Source organism: Girardinichthys multiradiatus, chromosome 23, assembly GCF_021462225.1.
Source record: "Girardinichthys multiradiatus isolate DD_20200921_A chromosome 23, DD_fGirMul_XY1, whole genome shotgun sequence".
Classification (NCBI taxonomy): Eukaryota; Metazoa; Chordata; class Actinopteri; order Cyprinodontiformes; family Goodeidae; genus Girardinichthys; species Girardinichthys multiradiatus.
Window position 1 is genome coordinate 31,070,849 of NC_061815.1, and position 26,857 is coordinate 31,097,705.

The window sequence follows — 26,857 nt, forward strand, 5'->3', positions numbered from 1 at the left end:
ACTGAAGTCATTTCTATTTTTCAGGCAGCTAAGTTCAATAAACATCTTCTCAGGGCAATGGCACATGCCATAAACCCAAATGAGGTTATAGAAGCAGCAGAACCAGACTCAGAGGTAAACACAAGATACCGATCTGCAGCCTCAGGATTATTAAAGCCTTCAAGTAGTTACTCTTGAGGTGGAGTGGAGGCCCTGTTTGGACATAAGAGCCTCGCTGTTCCCTTTTTGCACAGAGGAGGGCGTAATTTCTGTAAATTACCTCCATATATCTATGAAAGGCTGATTAAGGTTAAGTCAAGGAGTGATGTATATTAATATACCCAACAGTTATTTGATGAAAAATCATCATTATAAATACTCAATTTAATTTAGCTTATTTATATAGTGGCAATTCAGAACAGATGTCGTCTTGAGGCACTTTACAAATTCAATTCAGTCGAATCATACAGATTCCAAGTCAAGTAAATACATTCTAATTTATCCTAGTTATCAAACATCCATCTATTTTCTATAGCTGCTTCTTCGTGGGGGAGCTGGTGCCTATCTCCAGCAGTCTACGGGCGAGGAGCGGGTTACACTCTGGACAGGTCGCCAGTATTAAGGAAATAGTAAAATGTTTAAGGAAATATCCATCGCAGGAAAACACAGAACAAACAACCATGAACACACCCGTTCACACCTAAGGATGATTTAGAGAGACCAACTGAGTTATCAAACAATGCAGTCAAATTCCATTTATTATTCAAATTGGTTAAATTGTTTTCTATCTAAGGAAACCCAGCAGATGGCATCGATTCAGTGACTTGCAGCATTTCCTCCTCCCGGATGAGCATGTAGAGACAGTGGACAGTCACTGGCGTTGACTTTGCAGCAATCCCTCATACTGAGCATGCATGTAGCGACAGTGGAGAGGAAAAACTCCCTTTTAACAGGAAGAAACCTCCAGCAGAACCAGGCTCAGTTTAAGCGGCCATCTCCCACGACCGACTGGGGGTTTGAGAGACCAGAGCAGAGACACAGCAACACTGATCAAGGAGTACTTTCTATGTGAAATAAAACTTAAATGTTGAAGGCAGTAGTAGCTTCTTCAATGGCTTCATCTAGGGGAGAAAAAGTTATACCCTGATTATTTAGCAACATATAGCAGATTCCACGTGTCTGCTGCTCAGATTTATCAATTTCATTACATTAATACAGACGTAAGCTTCTCTTGGTTTATTGATCTACAAATGTTTGATTATTTATTTTCTTTAAAATGTATTCATAGCCATTTTCAATTTTCTCAAATTTTGTTAGATTAGAACCAAATACTCAGATCTATTTTATTAAGACTTGGTGCATAATTGTAAAGTGGAAGGAAAAGTTTTTATAAGGTTTTTATAGAAAAACATCTGAAAAGTGTGGCGTGCATTTGTATTAAGCCTTTTCATTCTGATACCCTTAAATAAAATCTAGTCAATCAGCTGTCTTCAGAAGTTGTCTTAGTAAACAGAGTCCACTAGCTTCTCTGACCATGTAGCAGCAAAACCAACAGTGCACATAACCTTGAACATGCTATCCCCACCGGTAGAGGCAGCATCATGCTGTGGGGTTGCTTTTCTTTACCAGGGAGAGGGAAGCTGATAAACAAAGAGAATATGTGAAAATTGATGTTTAAAGAAGTTCACCATCCAATCTCACTGAGTTTGAATTATTTTGCAAAGAAGGACGGGTAAACCTTCAGTCTCCAGATAAATCTGCCAGAGACAGGTAGTTCCATAAAGTATTGACTTATGCTGACTGCTGAACACTAATGCATGCCACACTTTTCAGATTTTTATTTGTAAAAAGGTTTGAAAACCATCTAATTTACAATTATGCACTATCCTGTGTTGGTTTGTCTCATAGGGTTTGTGACTAATGTGACAAAATGTGAAAAGATCTTAAGGCAATATCTCTATCCTGTTATTGTTTTAATAACATGTTTTTCTCCTTTCTATCTTTGCTGCTTTTGTTTATGTCTGTCAACCTTTCCTGTTCTTTCACCTTCCAGCTGGTCGAACAGTCCTTCCTGAGTTTTGTTTAAATGGACATGTCTTTCTTCCTGAAGCTTTGGGACAAAGGTTAGAATTGAAATATGATTCAGAAAAACCTACTGCTTACCTTAAGTAGACACTTAAACTATAATAATGCATACTCTGAATTGGTTAAAACTAGAATGAATTGGATTTGACCTGGAGTCAAATCCAATTGCGGTCTGCAATAACAAAATTTATTTGGAAATCAACACTAGTAATTAATCTATTTTAATTGATTTAAAATGTTCAAAATAAATCTTTAATACACTTCAAAATAATTACCCTCCAGTACAGCTTTTATAAGTTAAATTTACGTACAAGTTTTTGTAAAATTTATGTTTGAATATTTTCAAAAAGAGGTTATAATATTTGTTGATTTCAACCACACACTAAATTAACAAACATTTTGACTCTTGCATTTAATAATATTCATAATTTACAAATGCTTCAAGGACGAGTACTGCGTAAAGTATGCATATAGCTAATAAACGGCACAATTTATTAACTGCGTCAGATGTCAGATTGTTTATTTTGATTCTGCAGATGGCATCACATGATGCTGACATTTAACAGATTTTACCATTTACTCCCTGATCTTTCATCTGTGTTGAGAAATTCATCTTACACCCGGCTGCACAGTGCTCCTCCGTCGCTGGCGGGACAGGGCATATCTGCAGCGTGGGGTCCCCCTCAGTATGGTCCCTGCAAGACGGGAGGTGGTGACTACGGACGCATCACCTCTCGGATGGGGAGCAGTGTGGCAGTGCAGGTCCGTCCAGGGGCTGTGGGGGCCTCAGGAGGGAAGTCTGCACATCAATGTCCTGGAGCTCAAGACGATTTATTTGGCGCTAAGGCACTTCTCGCCCTTTCTCGAGGGCAAGCACGTGGGTGTCACAGTTTCTCCGGGGTGCAAGGAGGCTGCGCCCCCCGTTACGGAGACCGGCGGCAGCATGGGACCTCCCACTGGTGTTGAAGGCCCTGAGTGGGCCACCTTTTGAGCCTATGGGTGCTGCCCTATTGAAACTGGTGTCTGTTAAGACTGCTTTTTTGTTGGCGGTAACAACAGCCAAGCGGGTCAGTGAGCTCCACGCACTCGCCATCACCCCTACCTGCCTACGTTGGAAGGCAGGCGGGTCCGGAGTAACGCTGTGGCCGAACATAACCTTTCTCCCTAAGGTTCTGCCCCCAGGCTACGTGAATACAGCCATTGAACTGGGGGCATACTGCCCTCCCCCATTTCAGTCCGAGGAACAGAGGCTGGCTAACACGCTGTGCCCGGTCCGGGCATTGCAGCTGTACATGGTGGCTACAGGCGTTATTCGCCAGTCGGAGCAGCTGTTTGTGTGCCACGGGGGACAGAACAGGGGGCGAGCCCTTTCTAAGCACAGGCTATCGCATTGGGTTGAAGATGCTATTGTGCTGGCTTATGAGTCTGTGGGGGCAGCTGCCCCTTCTGGTGTTGTGTGCCATTCCACCAGGAGTGTGTCTACGTCCTGGGCGGCACTGAGGGGCATGCCGCTGGGCGATATCTGCGCGGCGGCGTCATGGGCAACACCGTGCACGTTTGCACGCTTCTACCGCCTCAATGTGGCACATGAGTCCGCACTGGCCTTGGCAATCCTGCCTCTGGCCCCTTCTACTAACTGAGAGGTGCGTGACTACTGCATTCCTCGTGACATTGCTGGCATAAGTCATCCACTTTGTTTACTGCCACTGGCAGTCAGGAAGGAATGAAACAGTACGGAAGTTACGCTGTAACTATGGTTCTGTGAATTCCTGGATGATTGCCAGTCACACTGGTCACTCGGAACTTCTCCCTGCGAGAAGATCCCAGAGACCGAACGTAGCCTTCCACGTGCTACTTATAGACGCACGCCCAGGTGGCCTACGTGTCAAGTGCGTGACTTTGTTTACATTTAATCTCGACCTGTGCGGAGCGCGAGGAGACATATCCACTTTGTTTACTGCCACTGGCAGTCATCCAGGAATTCACAGAACCATAGTTACAGCGTAACTTCCATTTTTGTAGGTGACACAACTTGGCATTGGCTATTTCATTTACCGGCTCTCAACCTGATTAGACTAAATTTAAATGGCTGAAACCAAGGGCAGGAACACAAAACAAAACAACAAAACAGGAACAGCAGAGGGTAAACCATCAGGAAGATAGTTGGTTTTATATTTCAGGATGTCCAAGGAAGTAAAAGAAACTGATGTTTAATTTCTAGTTAATATACATTTAACCTGAAGGTTTAACAGATTAAGTATTAATTTATTATGAGAGGTGTAACATGATGTGCTTTTTGGTAAAAAGTAGGAAATTAACAGAACTAATGAAACATTTGCTGACAGAACTGCAGATTTGTATTTAGATTTTCAGATAATTGAAATAAAGGTTTAGATTATTTGCAGGGAGATTATTGGTAAATAGATTTGTGTCCAGCATTTAATTGTGATTTAGTTTAAAAAGCAGATATGTGAGAAAAAAAAATAAAGCGGCGTCTCTATTTAATAATTTTTCCATACATCCATTGTTTTCTGCTTATCAAAAGTCGGTCCAGAAAGGAAACCCAGACATTCCTCTCCCAGAAACACCTCCCAGCTCATTCTGGGTCTGGCCCAACTCCTCCAGTGTAATGTGACCAAAAAACCTTGAAAGGAAGGCATCTAGGAAGTATCCTATCACATGTCTGAACCACCTTCCAGCTACTAGTCTCTAGGGTTTCTTTCTTTCGGTCATGAGCTAAACTTCGTGACCACAGATGAAGGCTGGAACCTGGATAGACCTGTAAATTGAGAGCTTCGGCATTTAGTCCAGCTCCTGCTTAAGGAAGACAGATTAAAAAAGTGTTCATACAGCTGCAGATGAAGCACCAATCCATCTTGCACTCCATTTCGTCATCATTCCTAAACAACAGGCCAAGATCCATGAATTCCTACACCTGATGTGGACTCTCACCCCATTCCAGTGGAAAAAGTTCACCTTCTTCTCCGATTGAGAACCACAGCCTCAGACTTGGTTAAATTTTGTAAAGTACTATCTCTAAAAGTTCTATTTGTTCAACATTAAATTAGACCACTTTACAGTTTACAAATGGTGTCATTTACAAAGGAAGTCTAAAAATTAAAGCAAGAGATCACAAACCCAGACGCAGTAAAAACAGCCTCAGGAATTAAAATGACTGAACTACTGATATGACGCACTCGGCGCTCCACCTTCCTCTCCTTCTAGTCTTCTGTCAACAAGTGACAAAATATGTGGGAGCCTGGATGTGAGCGTGGGCTCAATACGTTACTTATTTTGGCCCCGCGGGAGAGCACAATGCCATGATATCTTTGTGAACTAGATCCTGATTCTGAGTATGCAGGAACTGACTGTTTACCCCTCATTTACCAAGAAATGAGCTCACTTAGGCCTCTCAGGGTTTGGGTCATTACGCATCTCCTGCTTCACACAGGATCAGCAATTCTCTTCTGGTTTTATATGGCTTGCTGCACATATTTCACATTTTTGAGGGTTCAAAATGTACTTACTGCATTTTCTTTCCAACTGGTGGACCAGTGTTTTATTTTAGCTCAGGGTTTTGAGACCAGGACTCACATATCTTCTGTTTTATATGATCTTTAGGTGAACAAGAAGCACAGCAAAAGAAAAACAGATCTTACAAAAGCCACTGTAATAGGGCTACAGGCTTTATACAGTTTAAGGAGCTTTTTGGAAACACACAAAAAATCTAAACTGCACCACAATTACATTTGTTTTGATCTATGTGTCAGGGTGGGCCTCAGGAGGATGTTATAGTTCTTAATGTTTTAGGAGACGCTGCTATAACTCATGGCAAACACATAAATAGTATAACCTAAATATGTTTTGTGGATGCAGAAGAAAAAAATCTTAAAAGACCCTAAAACGAAAGATGACCTGGTAACATCTTACAGTACGTCCAAACTGGTACACATCACCCCCAACATGTTGAGGTTTCCTTTTTTAGAAGGATAACCAATCATAGTTTATCTGCTTTTCCTGTTTTTCTTCAGATGAAAAACCTTCGGCCACCAATGAAACAGCAAACCACCAAGAGGTGGTTGTTCAGTGATTATTTTAGGGAGCATTTACAACATTGGGCAAATTGGTTTTTACTATTTTAATCCTTCAGAATATCCATGATTCAGGAGGTTTACCCCCCTTCCTGGTTCCTTTATTCCTGTCATGACTAAAAAACCTCAGACACATGACAGTTTTTTTCAGTCTCTAAGAGCCTCCATTACAACAGATGAATCACTGACACTGATTTGAACAAATTAGATGATCTTGCCAAGTTTTACATATCTTGCACTCTTTTGGATTTTTATTTGGTGGTTCTAGACCTTTCAGTGTTATCCTGATTTAACTGGGTGGTGACCAGTACAAGCTCTGACCCTTTATGTTGTCATCTGTTCAGGTAATACACTAAAACCAAAGCAACAATAAGACTTTAGATCTCAGCTCCTTACAAAAGGATTAATACTTCAACTTTTATCATGTTACAACCACAACTGATTTTATCAAGTTTTTAAGTGAACATTCTGTACCCAATGTGAGCTATGCTGGTGGCAGCGCCACGCTGTAGGATGTTTTCCTGTCCCAGCAAGGACAGGGGAGCTGGGAAGATTGATAGAACTAAACACAGGGACATTCTTGGAAGAACTCATGTTAAAGGCTGCAAAAGACTGGAGACTAGGCCAGGAGTTCAACTTCCAGTGACCTCAAACATCCAGAAAGAGCTAGAATGGAGATTTGTAGTACCATATCAGAAAGGCAGAGGAGGCAAAAAAAAAAAAAGTGTGTGAGAGTTGTGCAGTGAGATCGTGGTGAGGTGTGTGGTAGGATTGATGGAGAAATTCAAGGGACAACATCAGGGATCAACCCTGAGCCCCTTTATTTTGGCAGAGATGATGTACAGGCCATGCAGGAGTCCTTGTGTGTTATGATGTTTGCAAATGACATTGTGATCTGTATTTAGAGAGGAAAGAAGGTAGAACTGAACATCTGAATAGAAGAGGACTAAATTTCAGTAAAAGCAAGACATAATAAATATGTGTAAATGAGATGGAAATGGGAGCAGAGGTATTAAAAGAAGGATGAAGTTAAGCATCCAATATCCACAGTGCACAAGAAGTCACCATAGGGAAGCTGCAAGAGTGAAACAGATGGGATGAAAGACGGTTGGATTGCCTTTAGGAGAACTAAAAGGAAATGTTGCTTTTAAAAGCTAAAGACTTAGCAAATGAACTGCGATGAAAAGGTAATAAACTACATCTACAAACAGACAAAAAGTTGTCTTACTTAGGAATTTCTAAACCGAAACTGCTCTGAGGGAAAGTGCAGCGAAGGAACATTTTGAGAACTTTGAGTTTAAGATGATGCTTATACCATTGAACTGACCAAGAATGACATGAAACCCAACAATTAACTGTTTGCAAGTCGGAAAATCTGTGTGATATGCTAGAAGCTGAGTGTCATCCTATTTATTCAAACACTAAAGAAATATGTTCAGTACCACAGGTTGTAAAATTGTTAAAAAAAGAGTGTGTTAAAGATTTAATGAAATACAAACTGTCAAGTGCAGATAAACTGTTTATTTCTGCAGCTATCATTTAAACAAGAGGCAGCCATATTGGATTTTTAGCTGTGGGTTTGAATTTAGACTTCAGAGGATCTCCCCTGTTTATTTTTTCCCCAACTTGGAAAATTCATCAGCGTGAACACAAAATTAAACCTCAGGCTGCATCCAAACATGCAGTGGCAATAAATTAGAGCATGTTTCGTTCTGGATGAAAAAACACAACAAACTGAAAAAGTACAACTACTGTTGTAATACTATTTTAACAAATTTTTCAGAAATGTGGTACTTGGAAACCTTGATGTGGACAGAGCTAGAACTTCAGAACCACTGGATTAGATCATGTACCGTGATGGTATATGGATAAAACATGAAACCTATAGAAAGTAATGAAATATGAGCTTCTGTTTACAAAGAGTGTGGTCTTTTTTTAATTTAGGCATAAATATGACAGTCGGCATCAGATGTAAACATGAATCAACCCATAAATTAAATGTGCCATCAGGGAACAGAAGGGTTAGTCCATCCGGTGTTTGGCAAAGATGTAAAGCAGATTTTGAGAGCTGACTTCATCGATGACCTCTTACAAATTCGTAATTCAAGATGCAGCGTGGCAAGGCGTCAAGTTTTGTCACACGAACTTTGGCAGTATGCTGCAAGTATGAGGGTCATCATAGGCCAGGAGCTGAGTCTGTCTGGATCTCTGATAGAGAAAGGTCTGAGGGAGAGCAGTCAGGAGGTGGTGTTGGGGGATTCGATGGTGGCTGCAAGCTGGGCCTCCTCAGCTGCTGGTGGCTCCACCTGTGTGACAGTCCTTTCTTCATGCTCTTCCTCTTGGGCTTGCGTGGACGTCTCCTTTTCTCTTTGTTTGCTGTCCACTCGGTGAGGTCGCTCAGCGTGTCTGAGGACTCGTCGATGTAGGCCAGGTTCTCTCCGAAGAAATCCAGCAACTGGCAGTCTGGTGAGGAGGCAGCAATGCATTGAGGGGAGGGAGGGTGCAATTCAGGCGTGTGAGGGGGGGAACAAGAGGGAAAATTTTGAGCTGGGGTCTGACTGCAGGCACTGTTTAGTTCAGATTCAGATTTTCTTAAAATCATTTGGTCTTTGTCCTGTTCTTTGATTGTTTCTATACCTCTCACGCCCCCCTCCTCCGTACTGCTGAAGGGATGGGAGAGTTGGAAACTGTGGAGTACCGAAAATGACAAAGACAAAGATGAGCCATCTGACCTGGAGTCAAATGCAGACTCAGATCCAGAGAGGGAGCCCCCCTCCATGGCTGCACCTGTGGAGTCCAGCTCTGAGGTGGATCTGGCCACAGGGAGGGAGAATGAGCGTGCCAGAATCTGGTGAAATAACCTTCCCTGTGTATGAACACCAACAGCAGCATCTGTCCTGCTACCCAGTGCTGCTTTTGGGACTGCTGCCTCTCCAGCTGCACTCCCCCATGGCCTGGGCTTGGACGCCACAGCCCTCTCTAAGGAGGACTGACCGTCCAGCTGAGACATGGAGCTGGAGAGGCCGGCCCAGCGATTTCGCAAGTGTCCGTTCTCAGAGCCGCCTCGAACCCAGTATCCCAGGGTGCCATGGGCTCCTCGGCGGATGCGTCGACGCTCACTGCGTTTCCAACGCCGGCGTTGAAGAAGGAAAGGGTCGTTGAATTCCAGAGGGTTTGGGATCCTGAAGTCCATGTTCTGAGTCCAGTCTGTGGCGTGGGCCCTCAACTCCTCCATCTGAAAGCAACAGAGGGAAACAATGACAGAGAAGAGAGAAAATATGCTACTTGTCTCTCTTGATTAAGCTGCCTGACCTAAAAATCTCTCACCTCAGCACGTGTCCTCTTGGACAGAACCCTCAGCCAGTTGCCTATCATGGTGAGGATGGAGGCAAAGTAGGCCAGACCAAACACTATCCACAACAACACCAGAGGCTTGAAGATCGTCCCACCTTCATAACCTCCTCCTGAACGAAGATACTGGACTTATGAAGCCTTTAATGTCAAGTGATGCTCAAAAGAACAAACAATATATACTTCTGTCCCTGTTAAGTCCTGGCAGTCAATGAAAAAGAGATAAGACAAATAAATATATAAGTCAGACAACAAACATTACTCATTGTCCGGCCGGCTTCTGGTTATTTTCCAAATTTGTCTTAATAACACTACTACTGCAGCATTTAAATATATACATCAAAGTGTTCATCTTGAACAGGAGTAATGCTTTTTGTAATATTTTTATTTCACTTATGAAGCATTTTGGTCACTGATTGATTGATTGATGTCTTTTGGTAGCAAATACATCTCTGGGGTTTCCAAATTAGCTAATGGGTCCATTTAATCTGAAAAATGTCCAATTTGAAACTCTGTGTGGCAACTTTCCCAACTGTTATTTTCAACTAATGGTTGAACTTCTCCCTGGAGAAGGCATTCGACTGTGTCCCACGTGATGCCTTGTTAGGGGTGCTCCAGGAGTATGGAATGGGGGCCCATTATTAGGGGCCATCCGGTCTCTGTACAAGCGGAGCATGTTGGACTCCGGCAGGGCTGCCCTTTGTCACCGGTCCTATTCATAACTTTTATGGACAGGATTTCTAGGTGCAGCCAAGGGCCAGAGGGGGTCTGGTTAGGGGACCAGTGGATTCCGTCTCTTCTTTTTGTGGATGACGTGGTCCTGCTGGCCCCGTCTAGCCAAGACCTACAGTACGCAGCACTTTGTAACAAAAAGCCCTTTACATGCATGTTCTAACAAACGGATGAAACGTTTGATGATTTCTTTCCAACAGTAAGGCTGAAACTGATGTTGGAGGCCCAGAAACCTCCCATATTTATAAACAAATCCTGTTGACTGTGTGAAAACCTCTGAATGCAAATGTCAAGCTTTGACCTTATTTTTGGTAGGATGGTGTTAATCTACACCAAAACAAATTCCTTGTATGTCCAAAAACGTACTTGGCAATAAAGCTTTTCTGATTCTGATCTAGTGAGAAAGGGCCTGTATCAGCACTGTATCATAAATTAAACATGGTGTAGATTCTCAGTCCTTCAGGACATGACAATCCAAAATGCTTAAGTAGGAGTCAGTTGAACTTTCTCTCTTGTTTCTTGAAGACATTTAATTTCTCCTGCAAAAAGCTTCTTCGGTTTTGAAGACGTTTCACTAAGGAGAAGTGAGTCAATGGCTCTACCCTCTATTCAGCTCACTGTTTCCTGATGATCCAAACATGTCCCTAACAATGCTATGTGGATTGTTTTGGCACAAGTCCCAACGTGTGAATTGTAAAACCACCTGGTGAGTCAAGTCAAAGCTGCAGAGTAGATGTTAAAAAGATTAAATCTGAGGCCACCCCTTCTGTTTAGTGTTGTTTTTTTTTAATATAATTAACATCAGATGGCTTCTTTCACTCATCTCTCAAACTACCTGTCTTCCCTTTCCAAAATGTGCACATTCATATTTTATCTTCAAAAGAGTGTCTCTTGTCCTCGAGATGTAAATGACTTGCTGATTCTTGACCTGATGATTTGCTCTTCTATGTTTGAGTATGTTTGTGTAGCTGCTGCTTAGTTTCTCCAGTGTGAAGGTCTGAACATTCCTCGCTGCACTGGACTACATTTCTGTCTGCGAGGGTTGTTAAGTCTTCAGAACTGAAGAACCCTTTTGGATGTTGAGGTGACACATCTTGAAGGAACAAGAGAAGAAGTCCAGATGCCTTCTACTAAAGCACTTAGGAAATGTTTACTAGCAAATGGTGTGCACATTTTGGAAGTTCCTTCTTGGCTCTTTTGTAATCGATGCTTTTATAACAATGTTTCACCATCAGCAACAAACCTCTGGGATCTTGGATTCTTGGATTACCAAGAACGATTCGATGCCCTATCCTGCATACAAAATCTCAAACATAAAACACTATGTGGCAACCAGAAGAAGAATCCTCTACAGATGCAAACACATCTGGATCACCATGGTGCACTGAGTCACTTGATAGGTGTCATTTCTTGCCATTAACACTCCTGAGACAGAGCCTGAGACAGCACATATGACGCGGCTTCAGTTCGTTGGTAGTTTTTACATAATCTTGAAAAAGGAACAGTGCCGAGAGGCAAGGCAGGATGCAACAACAATTAAGAGTCATATTTTCATTGTCACACATAATAAATCATTGAGGTTTGTGGCCCTTCAGGATTTAATTCTCATGCAGCAACTTTTTGTCTCAGGCTTAAAATGTCCAGATTTCGGTTCAGGCCCCCTGTGTACTACCCTTGGCAAAAACGTGGGAATCACCATAGCAACCTGATACTCAGCATGCTCTTCTTATAGCTTATTTCAAGTTACAGAAAAGGTGGTGCTTGAAAAGAGACCAGCGTCAAGAAATATCAAAGGGTGCGGCGTAGTGATGAGGCGCCTGGTGCTGTAGGTTCTTATAACTCAAATTAATGGTCATAGTTTTTGACACGTATCATAAAACAGCAATTTGTTTTGCGCCCTGGCGTCAATAGTTTTCATTTAGATCTTTAATTTAATTTTGTTTTTAAATTTACAGAGTCTGCATTTATCACACTTCCCCTCTGCTACATATAAAACATGGGGATGCATCTTAGCACCTGGTACGTAGTCTCCAAATCCAACGGTGGTAAGGGTGATGACCACGAAATACAGCGATTCCAGAAACGACCACTTCTCCACCTTCTGAAACACGACCGTTGGGACGGCGAGGAAGATCAAGCAACCAATAAGGATGGAGAGAACTGCTGACATCACACGCACAGTTGTTGGCCTGATTTTTCGTTTCTGCAAGAGAGATGACAACAAATGATGATGCAGATTTAATGACATTCAGTAGTCGATATGTATAAATATGTGTACAGTTTAGGCATCTAGAGGGACGTTTTTACACTTTGGCTAAAATATGGCAATACAGATATACATCTTCCTATTTCAGATCTTTGCACCCTTTTTATAGCATCGGGTATTCGAGGGTGGAGTAAGTCGCTCAGCTCTGGAAATGTGGAAATCACCATGGACACACATTCCTAACAATAACCCTTGAAGGATAATATTCAAATAGAAAGCATACAATACCCCACTCAAAAGGTCACGCAGCTGATCGGAAACCAAGTAAAATTAAAATTTTGTATCACATTTGTCTCATATGTTTTAAAGATTTTTCTTTCAGGCAGCATGTCATCATGGGCCATGCATGTAACTAACCCACTCTGGGAAAAGTTGTCACAGAAGGCAACACTTATTTTGTCTGCAATGAAGCTTAAAATCCACATTTAAACTTCATAGAACTTGGGCTTAACTATCAAACTGTTGCTTCTACTACCTATTCTTAACAATATAACTGTTTATGCATGATACATTCAGTGGGAAACAGGAACTCTGACTGGGAGAAAAATAAAAGAAGGAAATTTGGAATTTCATGATCAAGAACACAAAACATTGACATTTGATTGGTTGTGCAATGTTTGCTAATTTCTTTCCTAGTTATTGTATAACTGTTAGCAGCAAAATGAAACGGGACAATAATTGCTGGTAAAGATGTTTAATTAGGTTCCATTAATACAGGTCTAAGACCACACAAAAACAAAAATATGTAATAACGTTGATGGTCTCTGCATGGTCTTTGTCTGCAGTGCACTTACCATTGAGTATGATGGAACCTAAGAGATCCCCAACTGTTCTGAGTATAACCAAAACCTGTACTGTGAGATCCTGGTTGGTGCTGCATGGAGGAATGGTAGCAGCAGCGGCTGGTTATTCATTAGGTGATGACAGGTATTTATCATGAGCAGTGGCCTCATGGGCCAAATGCCAAGGCTAAGACATAGACACAGAAGCAGAACTGCAAGTAATTTAAAGTAATGCTCTTGGCGACGGAGCTGCTTTGCACATCATGTTTTTTTCTGTTAGCAACTAAAAAGAAGTCACCAAGCTGCTTAAATAAACAATCTATCTGAAAATAGAAACAGTGCCATATTAAGGTCTCTTGTATACAGAGACTGATATTTGCATGGTTGACAATAGGTAGTTGTAAATTTTTCATTTGGCAGTTCTAATGCAAAATGTACCTATCATTTCTCATAGAGAAGTCCTGGCATCCTACTTAGCAACAAGGCAGGAGGATGGAAAGGCAGTGTGGAAACAGCACATGCAGAGGCTTATAGGGCTCTGAACACAAACTTACAATATTTGCATAATGACTCCAAATCAGCTCACAGCAATGACTGAAACACACAGATTTTTTAATTTGCGTGCATAATTCTTCTGACTTCACTACACCAAAATATGCTGCTCCACATTGAACTGTTCTACAGGATGGCAAGGTTGTCACTGTGCAGACGTTTGTACAAAGGCCCTCTTAGCTGCATCTTATAGTCAGCTGATGAAAGTCACGATGTTTTCTACACCAAACGTGAGGCTAAAACTAATGGTGGAGGAGCAGAATCCTCCCATGGTTTTATGTAAATCCTGTACATTATTATTTCATGGATCCATGGTGGCATTGTTGTGTTAGGATGAGTAGGAAAGCAGCAAGGAAATATTTATTTGGTATGTCCTGAGAACACAATAGGGTTATAATTGTCTTCACAGTGAGATTAGGTCTGATCATCTCATTCTAATGTCCAGACATGTCTAGAAAACACTGGGGTGGTGGTAATCTGGGGCCTGAAACGCCACAATAATAGTTTAAAAAAAATCTCTAGTAGCAAAGAGAGTGCAAACTTTTGCAGCTGTCTCTAGCCTCTATTTGTTATTGATACTCTGATAGCAAAGGTTCAGCTTCAGAGAAGAAGCTCTAGGATGTTATTTTGTGTTAGAAAGAGTCATTAGATGGTATGCCTCCCTAGATTTAAACAGAGATTTAGTTTGCGTAAAGGAGAGACCATTCTTACCAAAAACAACTTCTCAATCTTGGCCACAGCTCTCCGCAGCACCGTGCCCATGTGATCACCCACTCCAGCAAGCAGGATGCCAAACATGGGGATGCCCACCAGGGCGTAGCACACACAGAACAACTGTCCGAACCACGTCCGAGGTGACAGATTCCCAAAGCCTGGCAACAAAGAACAACAATAATATGGACAAATGTCTGTGGGTTAAATGTCAAATTTGTTTGAAAAAAAATCCTACTGTGACTAGATATTGCAAATACTTTAGACAGATTACCAGTTAAGATAATCAAATAGATGTTTTCTGTTACTATTTACCTATCGTGGTGATGATGGTACCACAGAAGAAGAAAGCGGAGCCCATGTCCCAGCGGCTGGTCAAGTTGGCAGGTAGGTTGCTTATATCCAGACCTGCCTCAATAGCAGATACCAGTTTCTGCAAGTGTCACATGTTATTTACATGTAAATGCAAAATATTCTAGTTCTAACTTTTTTATGCCACAGGCACTTATTTTGAATTGTAACCACAAAGCAGCATAAACCTCACTGAAAACAATCAATTCAAATGGGAAATATTTAACACTAGGTGATCAAACTTTGTCAATTTTATTTTTGCAATTTTATTTTACTACAGATGTATAAAATCTGTTTTGATCAGCAAACATGTAATCCATTTGTTATGTGTAATTGGGATTCACAAGGTTATAGTCAAATGTAAGTACACCCTCTTTTAGTTAAAAGGTTTTCTGCTATAAAACAAAGTATTTTCTAAAAGAAAGAAAATTTCTTCCCTGGATCACCAAAATGGGCAAATAAAATCGTAGATGATCTACGACATGCAACAATGAATGTGAAAAAATTACATACCCCGTTAAAATGCCAGATTATGGTGATTGAAAAATAATTAAATTATGATAAATCTTTTCAAAATTGTTTCCACACCTATAGTGAAATGTATTCTGTATAACTCAAAACTCACTGGCATTAGGAACCGTTTATAGTTTTATCCACCTTGAAAAAAACTATTGTTCCATCTGAAGAAACGTAAGCCCAGAATATTGTTTCCGTGGGGCCAAAAGCTTCATTTTTTTTATTTAATCGGACCCTGATGCGTTTTCCCAAAACGTTTTGGGAGATTATAGCCAGAACTAAATGTTTTGTACAGAAGAACAGACTTCTGTTTTGCAACCATACTCCTTAGACATATGGAGAATACAGGAGCCTGTTGTCACATGTAACTAGTGCAAACCAGAAAAATCTGCAGCTCCTCCAAGGCTACTGACAGTCTCTTTACCCAAGAAGAGTTAATATTGAATATGAAAGTAAAAGTACATAAAATAAAACAGTTATCCAATGGTTGATAACAATTTGCTTGTTTTTCAGTTATAATGAACAGGATATAAAAGGTGGAAATAGGTTTGAAGTGAATTTTGACATCGCAAAATCCTGCGACTTTTAGAAGATTATTTTTGAGAGTGACTGTAAAATACATGTAACAAAAACTCATAATTTTCACACAGCAACAATTTGTTATAGACTTATTAAAACGTAGACTCTGTGTCCCGTCTGCCTTTCTGTTTGCAGTTTACTCCTCTAACCCTCAGTTTCATAAAATAAGGTGGGAATCACCTTAGCAACCAGAGACTCCTGTTCTTCTTGTAGCTTGATCAACATTTTGAAGACAGCAACACTTGAAAATAGTTAAGTGTTACAGAAAACTGACATCTGGTGAGGGTTGTTAAATTAACAGTCGTACTTTTTGACAGGCGTCATAAACCACCGGTGTTTTTCCCCCTTTAAAAAAAGCCCAAATAGTTTTTTGCTCAATTAATATAATTATTGTTTTTTCTGACACGTTTTAATTGAGTTATTATGGCATGGTTAATATCAGCACAGGAAAGTGTGCTTTTGTTGGGTTGTTTGTAACTGTACAGGTCCTTCTCAAAATATTAGCATATTGTGATAAAGTTCATTATTTTCCATAATGTCATGATGAAAATTTAACATTCATATATTTTAGATTCATTGCACACTAACTGAAATATTTCAGGTCTTTTATTGTCTTAATACGGATGATTTTGGCATACAGCTCATGAAAACCCAAAATTCCTATCTCACAAGATTAGCATATCATTAAAAGGGTCTCTAAACGAGCTATGAACCTAATCATCTGAATCAACGAGTTAACTCTAAACACCTGCAAAAGATTCCTGAGGCCTTTAAAACTCCCAGCCTGGTTCATCACTCAAAACCCCAATCATGGGTAAGACTGCCGACCTGACTGCTGTCCAGAAGGCCACTATTGACACCCTCAAGCAAGAGGGTAAGACACAGAAAGAAATTTCTGAACGAATAGGCTGTTCCCAGAGTGCTGTATCAAGGCACCTCAGTGGGAAGTCTGTGGGAAGGAAAAAGTGTTGAGTGCATAACTGTACATGATTATTTGAAGGTTGACGTTTTTTGTATTAAAAACACTTTTCTTTTATTGGTCGGATGAAATATGCTAATTTTGTGAGATATGAATTTTGAGTTTTTATGAGCTGTATGCCAAAATCATCCGTATTAAGACAATAAAAGACCTGAAATATTTCAGTTAGTGTGCAATGAATCTAAAATATATGAATGTTAAATTTTCATCATGACATTATGGAAAATAATGAACTTTATCACAATATGCTAATATTTTGAGAAGGACCTGTATAATAATTAGCAATGCTTATTTAGAGGGTGAAATACACATGCAACTCGAAGGGTGTGAAATGATATCTTTGTACTTAGTTTTTCTGTTATGCCATGTAATTAGCACAGAGAGGCAGTAGTAGCTGAAAACCAATCTGGAAAGGGCTTTTAGACTATTTCCAAACATTTTAAAGGACCTAATTCTGCAGTGAGAACGATGTAAAACATCCAAGACACCTGCCAATCTTCCCAGGATTAAATATCATATGTACACAAAGATTAAGATCTTGAAGATCCTAATTATTGCACTGATCAAACTTTGTGGTTGAAAGGTGATCAGTGGGGCTTATTTTAGCTCGATTTTGATCTCATCTGAAGCTTCACACAAACTGGTTCATGAAAACATGTCAGCAAACCCAAACACAACAGTGAATCTAAACGAGTCAAGGTTTAACCAAAGTGGACCAAGTGAACTACTGTGACAGCACTTGAAGAAAACAGTGAAAAAAATAGATGCAAATAAAATCTCAACTCTCAACCAGTTATACTCGCCTACTGCTTTGAAAGAATGTGATGAAGGACTTTCAGGCTGCAGGCAAAAAAAACCACAGTCATTTTGATAACATTCAAAGGGAAAAACATGTGAGAATATCTGATAGCATGAGGGTACAGTCATGTGATGAGGGGGTCACAGTTTTATTATATTATCTAAAGCTGCTTCCAATGAATATTGCCACAGTGATACAGTGTCTTGGAAAAGTATTTATTCTCCTCAACATTTTCACATTCAGCCAAGTTGCAACCAGACCTCTCTGTATTCCATTAAATACTTAGTTCATGTGTTTTCTGTGGAACTGCACACTGCTTAATAAAAATTAATGGAACACTTTCAAAACACATCAGATCTTCATCAAAGCCACAGAGAAGGCTAAACTGATAAAACTTATGGAGTAGGCTTGTCCAATTTGCTCAGATGTTATTGCAGTAACTCAAAATGGTACTTAATAGTTTGTATGATCCCTATGTGCTTTATATGCATGCCTCACAATGCATGCTCCTTATAAGATGATGGATGGTGTCCTGGAGTATCTCCTTCCAGATGCTGACCAGAGCATCATTGAGCTCCTGAGGTACCGCCTCTCGCTACCAGTAGTGACACTGACCCAGGTCAAAAAATGTAACACACTATGACCTCAGTGAAACATGGTGGTGGCGACATCATGCTGTAAAGAGCACTTTTCTTCATAAAAGCCTGAAACTGGGATGGAAGTTCACCTTCTAGCAGGACAACAATTGAGCAATGATGAATTGGTTTAGACTTAAAACATATTCATGTCTTAAAGAAGGAGTTTATGAGTTCAGAGGTAACTACATGTCATCAAACACAGATGATTAGAACAACAAGAAAAGGTTTCTGTATTTCTGTGTGGAGTGAAGTTTGAAATAGCTTGAATGACACGAATGATGATTATAGATGAAGATCAAACTTGAATAATCATTATTATTATTACTATCATTTTTACCAATTAATACCTTTTATATTACTTTGCATTGTATTATTGCCTTAAGATGATAGTCATGGGGGTTCTACTTTATGGAGTGCCCTTTATTTTTTCACTTTTTTAAAGAATTGTTTTGGATTCATAATTTTGCATGAAATTAAGTAGTTTTTCTTGATGAAAAGAAAACATACTTGAAAAAACAATAGTGCAGTAACAAGGGGGAACTTCAAAAAGAAAGATATCTCAGCTTCGTGTCTAAAGATACCTTCACAAGCTCGTGAAAATCCACCTCAGTGACGCAGGAGTTATTAATGAGAAAGTCCTGCTTGGCTCTGAGCAGATTTACATGTGCCTCGCTCTCCTTTGGGGTCTCCAGGGTGACAAAAACGAGCGCTCCCATGCCCAGGTACAGCATGACCCCCGTCAGCAAGGTGGTGAGGGTGGTGCATCTCATTTTTCTCCTGGTCGTCACCCCTGCCCCTCCAGGGTTCGGGATCTGGTCCGGGGGTCTCAGTCAGGATGCACCAGGATGCAGCTGGGCATAAACAGGAAGTTCCTTTAGATAAGTGCTAAATGAGTGAGCGCAGATATATGCAAACAAGATATTTACAAGTGTTCTGGGAAGAAACAAAGACTCTTCATACATCAATAAGTGTTAATAGTAACTGCATCAAACATCTCCCTGGTTGTTAAAGTTTATTTGCAATTTATAGTGTTTATAACTAATACATTTTACATTTTAAGAGGAATTTTAAAATATTATATACAGTGCCTTGCGAAAGTACTCGACCCCCTTGAACTGGTCAACCTCTTGCCACATTTCAGGCTTCAAACATAGAGATATAAAATTCAAATTTTTGTGAAGAATCAACAATAAGTGAAGTGAAGTGGAAGGACATTTATTGGATGTGTCAAACATTTTTGACAAATAAAAAACTGAAAAGTGTGGCGTGCAATATTATTCGGCCCCTTTACTTTCAGTGCAGCAAACTCACTTCAGAAGTTCAGTGAGGATCTCTGAATGATCCAATGTTGTCCCAAATGACTGATGATGATAAATAGAATCCACCTGTGTGTAATCAAGTCTCCGTATAAATGCACCTGCTCTGTGATAGTCTCAGGGTTCTGTTCAAAGCCCAGAGAGCATCATGAAGACCAAGGAACACACCAGGCAGGTTCGAGATACTGTTGTGGAGACGTTTAAAGCCAGATTTGGATACAAAAAGATTTCCCAAGTTTTAAACATCCCAAGGAGCACTGTGCAAGCAATCATATCGAAATGGAAGGAGTATCAGACCACTACAAATCTACTAAGACCCGGCCGTCCCTCTAAACTCTCATCTCGAACAAGGATAAGAATGATCGGAGATGCAGCCAAGAGGCCCATGATCACTCTGGATGAACTGCAGAGATCTACAGCTGAGGTGGGAGAGTCTGTCCATAGGAGAACAATCAGTTGTACACTGCACAAATCTGGCCTTTATGGAAGAGTGGCAAGAAGAAAGCCATTTCTCAAAGATATCCATAAAAAGTCTTGTTTAAAGTTTGCCACAAGCCACCTGGGAGACACACCAAACATGTGGAAGAAGGTGCTCTGGTCAGATGAAACCAAAATCAAACTGTTTGGCCACAATGCAAAACGATATGTTTGGCAATGGAATGGCTCACAAATAAACGTATCCAGGTGTTGGAATGGTCAAGTCAAAGTCCAGACCTGAATCCAATTGAGAATCTGTGGAAAGAGCTGAAGACTGCTGTTCACGAACGCTCTCCATCCAACCTCACTGAGCTTGAGCTGTTTTGCAAGGAAGAATGGGCAAGAATTTCAGTCTCTCGATGTGCAAAACTGATAGAGACAAACCCCAAGTGACTTGCAGCTGTAATTGCAGCAAAGGGTGGCGCTACAAAGTATTAACGCAAGAGGGCCGAATAATGTTGCACGCCACACTTTTCAGTTTTTTATTTGTTAAACAAGTTAGACACATCCAATAAATTTCATTCCACTTCACGATTGTGTCCCACTTGTTGATTCTTCACAAAGAATTTGAATTTTATATCTTTATGTTTGAAGCCTGAAATGTGGCAAGAGGTTGAAAAGTTCAAGGGGGCCGAATACTTTCACAAGGCACTGTATATAATTTTAACAATAACAATTAAATAATACGTAATATTTTTATATGAGCAAATAAAATGAGTCCAGTGGGAGACTCAAAGCTAAACAAGTCTTTTTTCAGGAGGATTGTGTATTTTCAGTCTCCTTAAGGCCGGAAGTAGTCTCAGGAGACCGAGAACAGAAAGATATTGATGGTGGTGAACAAATTCTTCCTGTTGTGGGAGCACAAACAACTCTTTAAAGAAAACAATAAATGTCCATGAAGGGTAACATGACATAAGTGATGTTGGACATCATGGCTCCAGTGCTATATTGCTGAGGACATGTGAGATTTTAATTTGTTGATTTTATTCTAGACTCTTTTCAGTCTTTATGCACAAAGGCTCAACTTAGAATATAATGTCCCTAGATGTAAGTAAATCATTTTAATGTTCTCTTTATTTCTTGTTACAAGTACAGTACTGTGCAAAAGTTTTAAACTGATCCTAATTTCTCTAAATTTTTCCCCAAGAAGCTGGATTTTCTTGCTAACAGTGAAATGGTCTCGATCAGTGGTTCTTCGGCTTCTGGAGTTTTCTTTAGATGTTTTACTAATTTCCTGTCCTATCCTTGTACCTGACCATGAAAGCATATTGTAGTGTGTGCACTTCAAAATAGAAAGAGTGGAACAACTATTTTTCAGAAGTTTCATGCACAAACACCTTGTCCTCAACACCATGAGGCGGACCTTAGGAAAAATAACACACGGGGTGTGGAACGGGTTTCAAACGGTCCAGTTTGTGCATGTCCAGACTGAGGACCTAGATTGTTTCAGATCATCAAACAGATTTTAAAAAGCAGAAAAACGATAACCTGAGAAAAGAAAAAATTCAGTTTTCAAAGGAAGGGGAAAAAACGTGTAAAAGCAAGTGTCTTCACTGTTTAAATCACAATTAACTATGTTTTCTGGAAAGCTGAGTTCAATTTCACCAACCACACTCAGGTCTGATTACTGCCAGACCTGTATACTAAAACAATCACTTAAATAGAACCTTTGTGACAACATGAAGTAGGCTAAAAGATGTCACAAACCAACACATGATGACCTGATCTAAAGAACTTGAAGAGGAGATGAAAAAACAAAGTCATCAGTGCCTTTCTGTCTGGAAAGTGTAACAGACCCATTTCTAAGGCTCAGTGTTCAAGATTCAACAATTAGGAGGAAACTGCTGAGTAAAAGCAAACAAAAAGACTCGTCTTACATTTCCTAAAAAGCTTCCTAATGATCCCCAAGTCGTTTGGGAAAAAATTCTGTGGACCGACGAGACGAAAGTGAAACCATCTGGAAGATGTGCTTCAAACTAACAGCATTTCAGGAAAAGAACGATAAACTAACAGTCCAACAGGTTGATGCTGATGCTGGACAGGGGTTGCTTGGCTGCTTCAGGACCTGGACTATTTGCCATTATTGAAGGAACTATAAATGTTCCTCTTTAGTAGAAAACCCTGAAGGGGAATGTCCGACCATCAGTCTGTTAACTAAAGTTCAAGCACACTTACGCTGTGGAACAATTATCCGAAGCACCACAGCAAATCCAACGTTGCATGGGTCAAAAAAGGTTAAATGAAGGTTTTGCATTGATTTAGTGAAAGTCTGGACTTAAATCCAACAGAGATGCTGTGGCATGACTCTCAACAGACCCTTCATCCTGGAGAAATTCTCCAAGGTGGCTGAATTGAAACACTTTCATGTATTGAAAAAAAAATTCTCCACAGTGATGAAGAAGTCAAAGTGTCACTTACTGCAACAGCTTGATGGCAAATGTTGCTGCCAAGAATGGCACAACACTTCCTTAATAACAGAAAATCATCAGCTGAAAACTACATTTTGCATTTACTCAGGTTAACCTTAAAATGGAAATTTGGTTGAAACATTTAAGTGCGGGCTTCACGGTGGCGCAGTTGGTAGCCCTGTTGCCTTGCATCAAGAAAGTTCTGGGGTCTTTCTGCATGGAGTTTGCAGGTTCTCCCCATGCATGCGTGGGTTCTCTCTGGGTACTCCAGCTTCCTCCCACAATCCAGAAACATGACTGTCAGGTTAATTGGTTTCTCTAAATTGCCCTTAGGTGTGAATGTCTGTGTTGCCCTGCGAGGGTGTACCCCGCCTCCCACCCATAGACTGCTGAAATAGGCACCAGCTTCCCTGCAACCTACTATGGAAGAAGCGGTAGAAAATGACTGACTCACTGACATTTAAGTGCGACAAAAAGAAAAAGAAATCTGTAGGCAGGACAATACGTTTTTACAGCACTGTATAAAGCAATAACCCTAAGTGTGTTCTGCTACATGATATCTTAATAATACAGCAAATAACTGAAACTGTACCTTAACTCACTGATGGCAAGCTCATCCCATGTTAAACTTTCAGAGATCATTTGGAGAAGAAATATCTTTTACTCTTCCTCTTTCCTGGTCGTATCTTTAGCGATCAGGAGAAGAGGATTGTGGTTCCATCTCTGTTCCATTCAAGCCATTTGAACACTTGTGGACACACAAAGATACATGTTAGATTGGTTCCACAAACACTTTCCAGCATCTCTCAAAGCTCTTTGACTTAATAGGTGTTTTTGTTGGAGGGAATTTATCACTGAAACTGGTGCAAAAGTGACACAAGGCAGGCCACCCTGCTAGCGGCCTCCCAGATGATTAGACTCTGCCAAGCCTCCAAAGAAACATCACACAGCATTAATCAAAACCAGGTTTATCTCTTATCTTCACTTGGCTTCTCCTGGTTTTCTTTGAGCTGTGTTTACCTCTGAGACAGGCGCTCAGACAAACAAGACTGGGATTTAGGAGCTTGTCGCCTTGGGTCGGCCAGCCCCGGTGATCGCCACGTGGACTTTGACAGTGTTCTGAGATTTCCCAGAGCCGGGTCAACTGTTAGCATTATGCTCTGAAGGACTGCTGCCTTTGTTTTGTGTGGGGAGTCCTGCACTCTGCCCCTGGGTTCAGCACTGACAGATGTTTTTGGTTATACTGCTGTCTGAACCTACGCTGGCACATTTTGATATTGTGCTAAGGTATTTGGTTAGGGGACTTGGAGAGAGGTTGACAGACTGAGATCTAATCTTAAAGTAAACAACAGGGCAGGTGGGGTAATAAATCAGGATAATAGCTGTTTGGAAAGAAGCACGAAGGCAGGACCAGTTATAAACGAGATAGCCTTAGGTTTACATTTAAGACGAGACAAATCTTACCAAACTGTGGTGGACTGCAGGAAATAAGATAATAAGCTTAGTTTGTGTCACTAGAAAGTCCCTGAAACACCCTCTTTCTACTCTCTAGGTTGATTCATTACATTTTACTGTGCTGGATATAATACAATGTCTTCATCCTACACAGTGCATTCACATCCTTACAAGCTTTCCACTTTTTGCCACCCAGAAACGTCAAGGTATTGTGTTTGGATTTTATGTTGTCCAGCAACAAGGAGTTGTGCCAACCTGTGAAGCGAAAGGAAACTGATACATGGTTTTGCTCATTTATCTTGGCAAAATAGCTAAAGCTTGGTTACACTGCATGCGTCCGTGTTTATCACTTTTCAAGTCTCGCAACAGTTCTCAATTGGATTTTTGTCTGGCCTTTGACTAGGCCATGATTGCACATGCTTTGATCTAGACACTTCCTTTGTAGCTCTGGCTGCAAATTTAGGATTGTTGTCCTGCTGGAAGGTGAAGATCCTGTCAATGAGTTTTCTTCCAGGATTGGCCTGCCTCTAGCTCCATCCATCTTCCCATCAACTCTGAACACCTTCCTGTTCTTCCCTGTTTCAGCTGAACAAAAGCATCCCCACATCACGATGCTGCACAGTGTTGGTCTCCCTCCAGACATGGTGTTCAGCATGCAGGCCAAAAAACTAAGTTTTATCTTAGTCTGACCAGAGGACCTTCTTCTACATGTTTGCCATGTCCTCTACATGACTTTGAGCAAGAACTCTAATGGATTCCTTTGAACAAGCAAATAATTGCTTTCTTCTTTCACTGAGTTAAAAGGAGACAGATTTGTAGCTTGCACGACTACTAGTTGTCATGCCAACAGATTCTCCCACCTGAGCTGTGGATCGCTATAGCTCCTCCAGAGTTACCATGGACGTATTGTGGCTGCTTTTGTGCTGGATTAGGTTTGCTGTTTCACCAAACTCTACATTTCTGGATGATATACTGAACAGAGGCGACTGGATGTACTGGATTTTAAAGAGCTATAAAAAAAAATTTTTTTAAATAATTGTCCTTCCACTTCACAGGTATGTCCTACATTGTGCTGGTCTGTCACATGAAATCATAATAGGTTTTGTGGATGTGATATGTTTAAATTAGTGGGAATGAATATTTTTCCAGAGCTCTGTATGAAGATGCTCCGGTTTTGAAGCCATGTACAATTTAATTGGAAAAGAAGAAATCCCCAAACAACAATATTTTATTCTCAAAGTTTCTCAAGAAATGAGGTGATAATACAAAATTAACACTTTTAATAACATGATTGCTATTTAAAGAAAAGATTGATTTTGTCTCAATATTTTCTTTTTACTAAAGTAATTTAAAATATGAACTATTAAGCAACTAAAATAAATATTCAGATGCAGCACTATAAATCCCCAAGTAACCATTTTAGGGCTTTTATTGCAGTTTGATGACATCTCATGAGATTTCAGGCTTCACGAAGAGTTGAGACCTCTGCAAGAAAAACATTTTGATTAAAAAACAGATTGCGTTTACAGTAAATGCACATAAATAAAAAGCATAAATGAAGACCCTAAAACCCCAAACAAGGAAGAAACCAAAAACTAAAATGTTCTACCCTGAAAGGATTCCTGGTTGACATGGCTGTTGTAGAAACATCAAAAGAACCACCAGAGAGCAACATGACCAACAGTGGGAAAAAATATAATCTCGTATGCAAGGATTTACCACAACGGTCAAAAATAAAGGCCCTTCAGTCATAATTTCGCCTGAAAATATTGACCAGAGAGCTAACCCTGACGTCAGGAGATCACAGGTTGCAGCTCTGCATGTGTGGCTTCATGCTCTGGGAACAAATGTGTCTAGAAAATAATGAAATAACTGTTTGCAAAAAAAAAAAAAAAAAAAAAAAAAGAAATCTTGAAGATAATCCAACAGATAAATGCTTGCTCTCAGTGGCAGCTTTCATTGAAACACATGCAAAAATCTGAAGAATCTGGCTGAGTTACTTTGCCGTCAGAGCTGAGAACTCACGTCATCAGCACATTGATAATCTGTCTGCTTTTACACTTTCCAACATTAAAAAAGAACGCTTGCAGAACAGGCCTTAAAGCCGCATGCATGACAGAAACATGTTTCCTTACCAAGACAGAAAAAAACCTACAATTAAAACTCTGACAGAACCACTGCAAGTCTTACCTTGAGTTTTAAGAAATGTTGCTGTCCAACTTTATGCAGCACAAAATCTTCTCCCACCATTCAGCAGCGATGAGCTCGGCGTGTGACTTGTGCAGATGCATGAGTGCATGTGTGTGTTTTCTCCTTGGAAGGTGTTTCCCCCCATTCTCGTGACCCCGCATCACTTGGGCAGAGGGCAGCAAATCATGTGAGGAGGAGGAGATGAAGGAAAAGATGAGGCGGAGTGCATGTGAAGCCTATTACAGCGCTGTGTGTGTGTGTGTGTGAATTTTGATGGAGTGGCGTCACAGCAGAGGAAGAGCAGAGGGCCTGGAGTTTCCTGAGCTGGACGTGGGACGGGTTGGTTTGGGGGTTGGCCTGTCCGGCTTCTGTCGTTTTGGGAAGTAAAAAGAGACACTTTTTTCTTCAAAGCCAGAATTATGGTCCACAGTTTTTGAAGCACTTGAGGAAAATGTGCATCATGAAACAAAGCAGGCTCAATAAGCTCCTCCAGAGACTCTTCAGCACCTTCTCACAATGTGTATATGACCAGGAGGCAAAGGGAGAGGGACTTTGGTAATTGCGGAAACACTTATGTGATTTAACCAAGATATTCCGCTT

At 40.5% G+C, this 26,857-nt stretch overlaps 1 protein-coding gene across 3 annotated transcripts; it reads right to left on the reverse strand.

Annotated features, from left to right (window-relative positions):
* Positions 1-7,661: 7,661 nt before the first annotated feature.
* Positions 7,662-26,776, reverse strand: kcnk4a (potassium channel, subfamily K, member 4a). Of its 3 annotated transcripts, none has more exons than XM_047354464.1 (8): positions 26,258-26,776; positions 23,215-23,360; positions 18,993-19,262; positions 14,865-14,982; positions 14,550-14,710; positions 12,255-12,441; positions 9,483-9,619; positions 7,662-9,390 (listed from the first exon to the last, which is right to left on the reverse strand). In XM_047354464.1, the coding sequence occupies exons 3-8, from the start codon at positions 19,179-19,181 to the stop codon at positions 8,332-8,334; spliced, it is 1,851 nt and encodes a 616-aa protein (XP_047210420.1). In that variant the 5' UTR covers positions 19,182-19,262; positions 23,215-23,360; positions 26,258-26,776; the 3' UTR covers positions 7,662-8,331. The 3 variants fall into 3 exon arrangements, with proteins under 3 accessions (XP_047210420.1, XP_047210418.1, XP_047210419.1); XM_047354462.1 differs by having other exon boundaries at positions 23,205-23,360; positions 26,258-26,771; XM_047354463.1 differs by having other exon boundaries at positions 23,205-25,552; positions 26,258-26,771.
* Positions 26,777-26,857: the final 81 nt, after the last annotated feature.

Excerpts from the sequence above, each read along its gene's own strand:
- kcnk4a (XM_047354464.1), bottom strand. The coding sequence starts at position 19,181 with ATGAGATGCACCACCCTCACCACCTTGCTGACGGGGGTCATGCTGTAC. Across the intron at positions 12,442-14,549 it reads AGATTGAGAAGTTGTTTTTG|AAACGAAAAATCAGGCCAAC; the intron begins GTAAGAATGGTC and ends TCTCTCTTGCAG. Across the intron at positions 9,391-9,482 it reads CCAAGAGGACACGTGCTGAG|ATGGAGGAGTTGAGGGCCCA; the intron begins GTGAGAGATTTT and ends TGTTGCTTTCAG.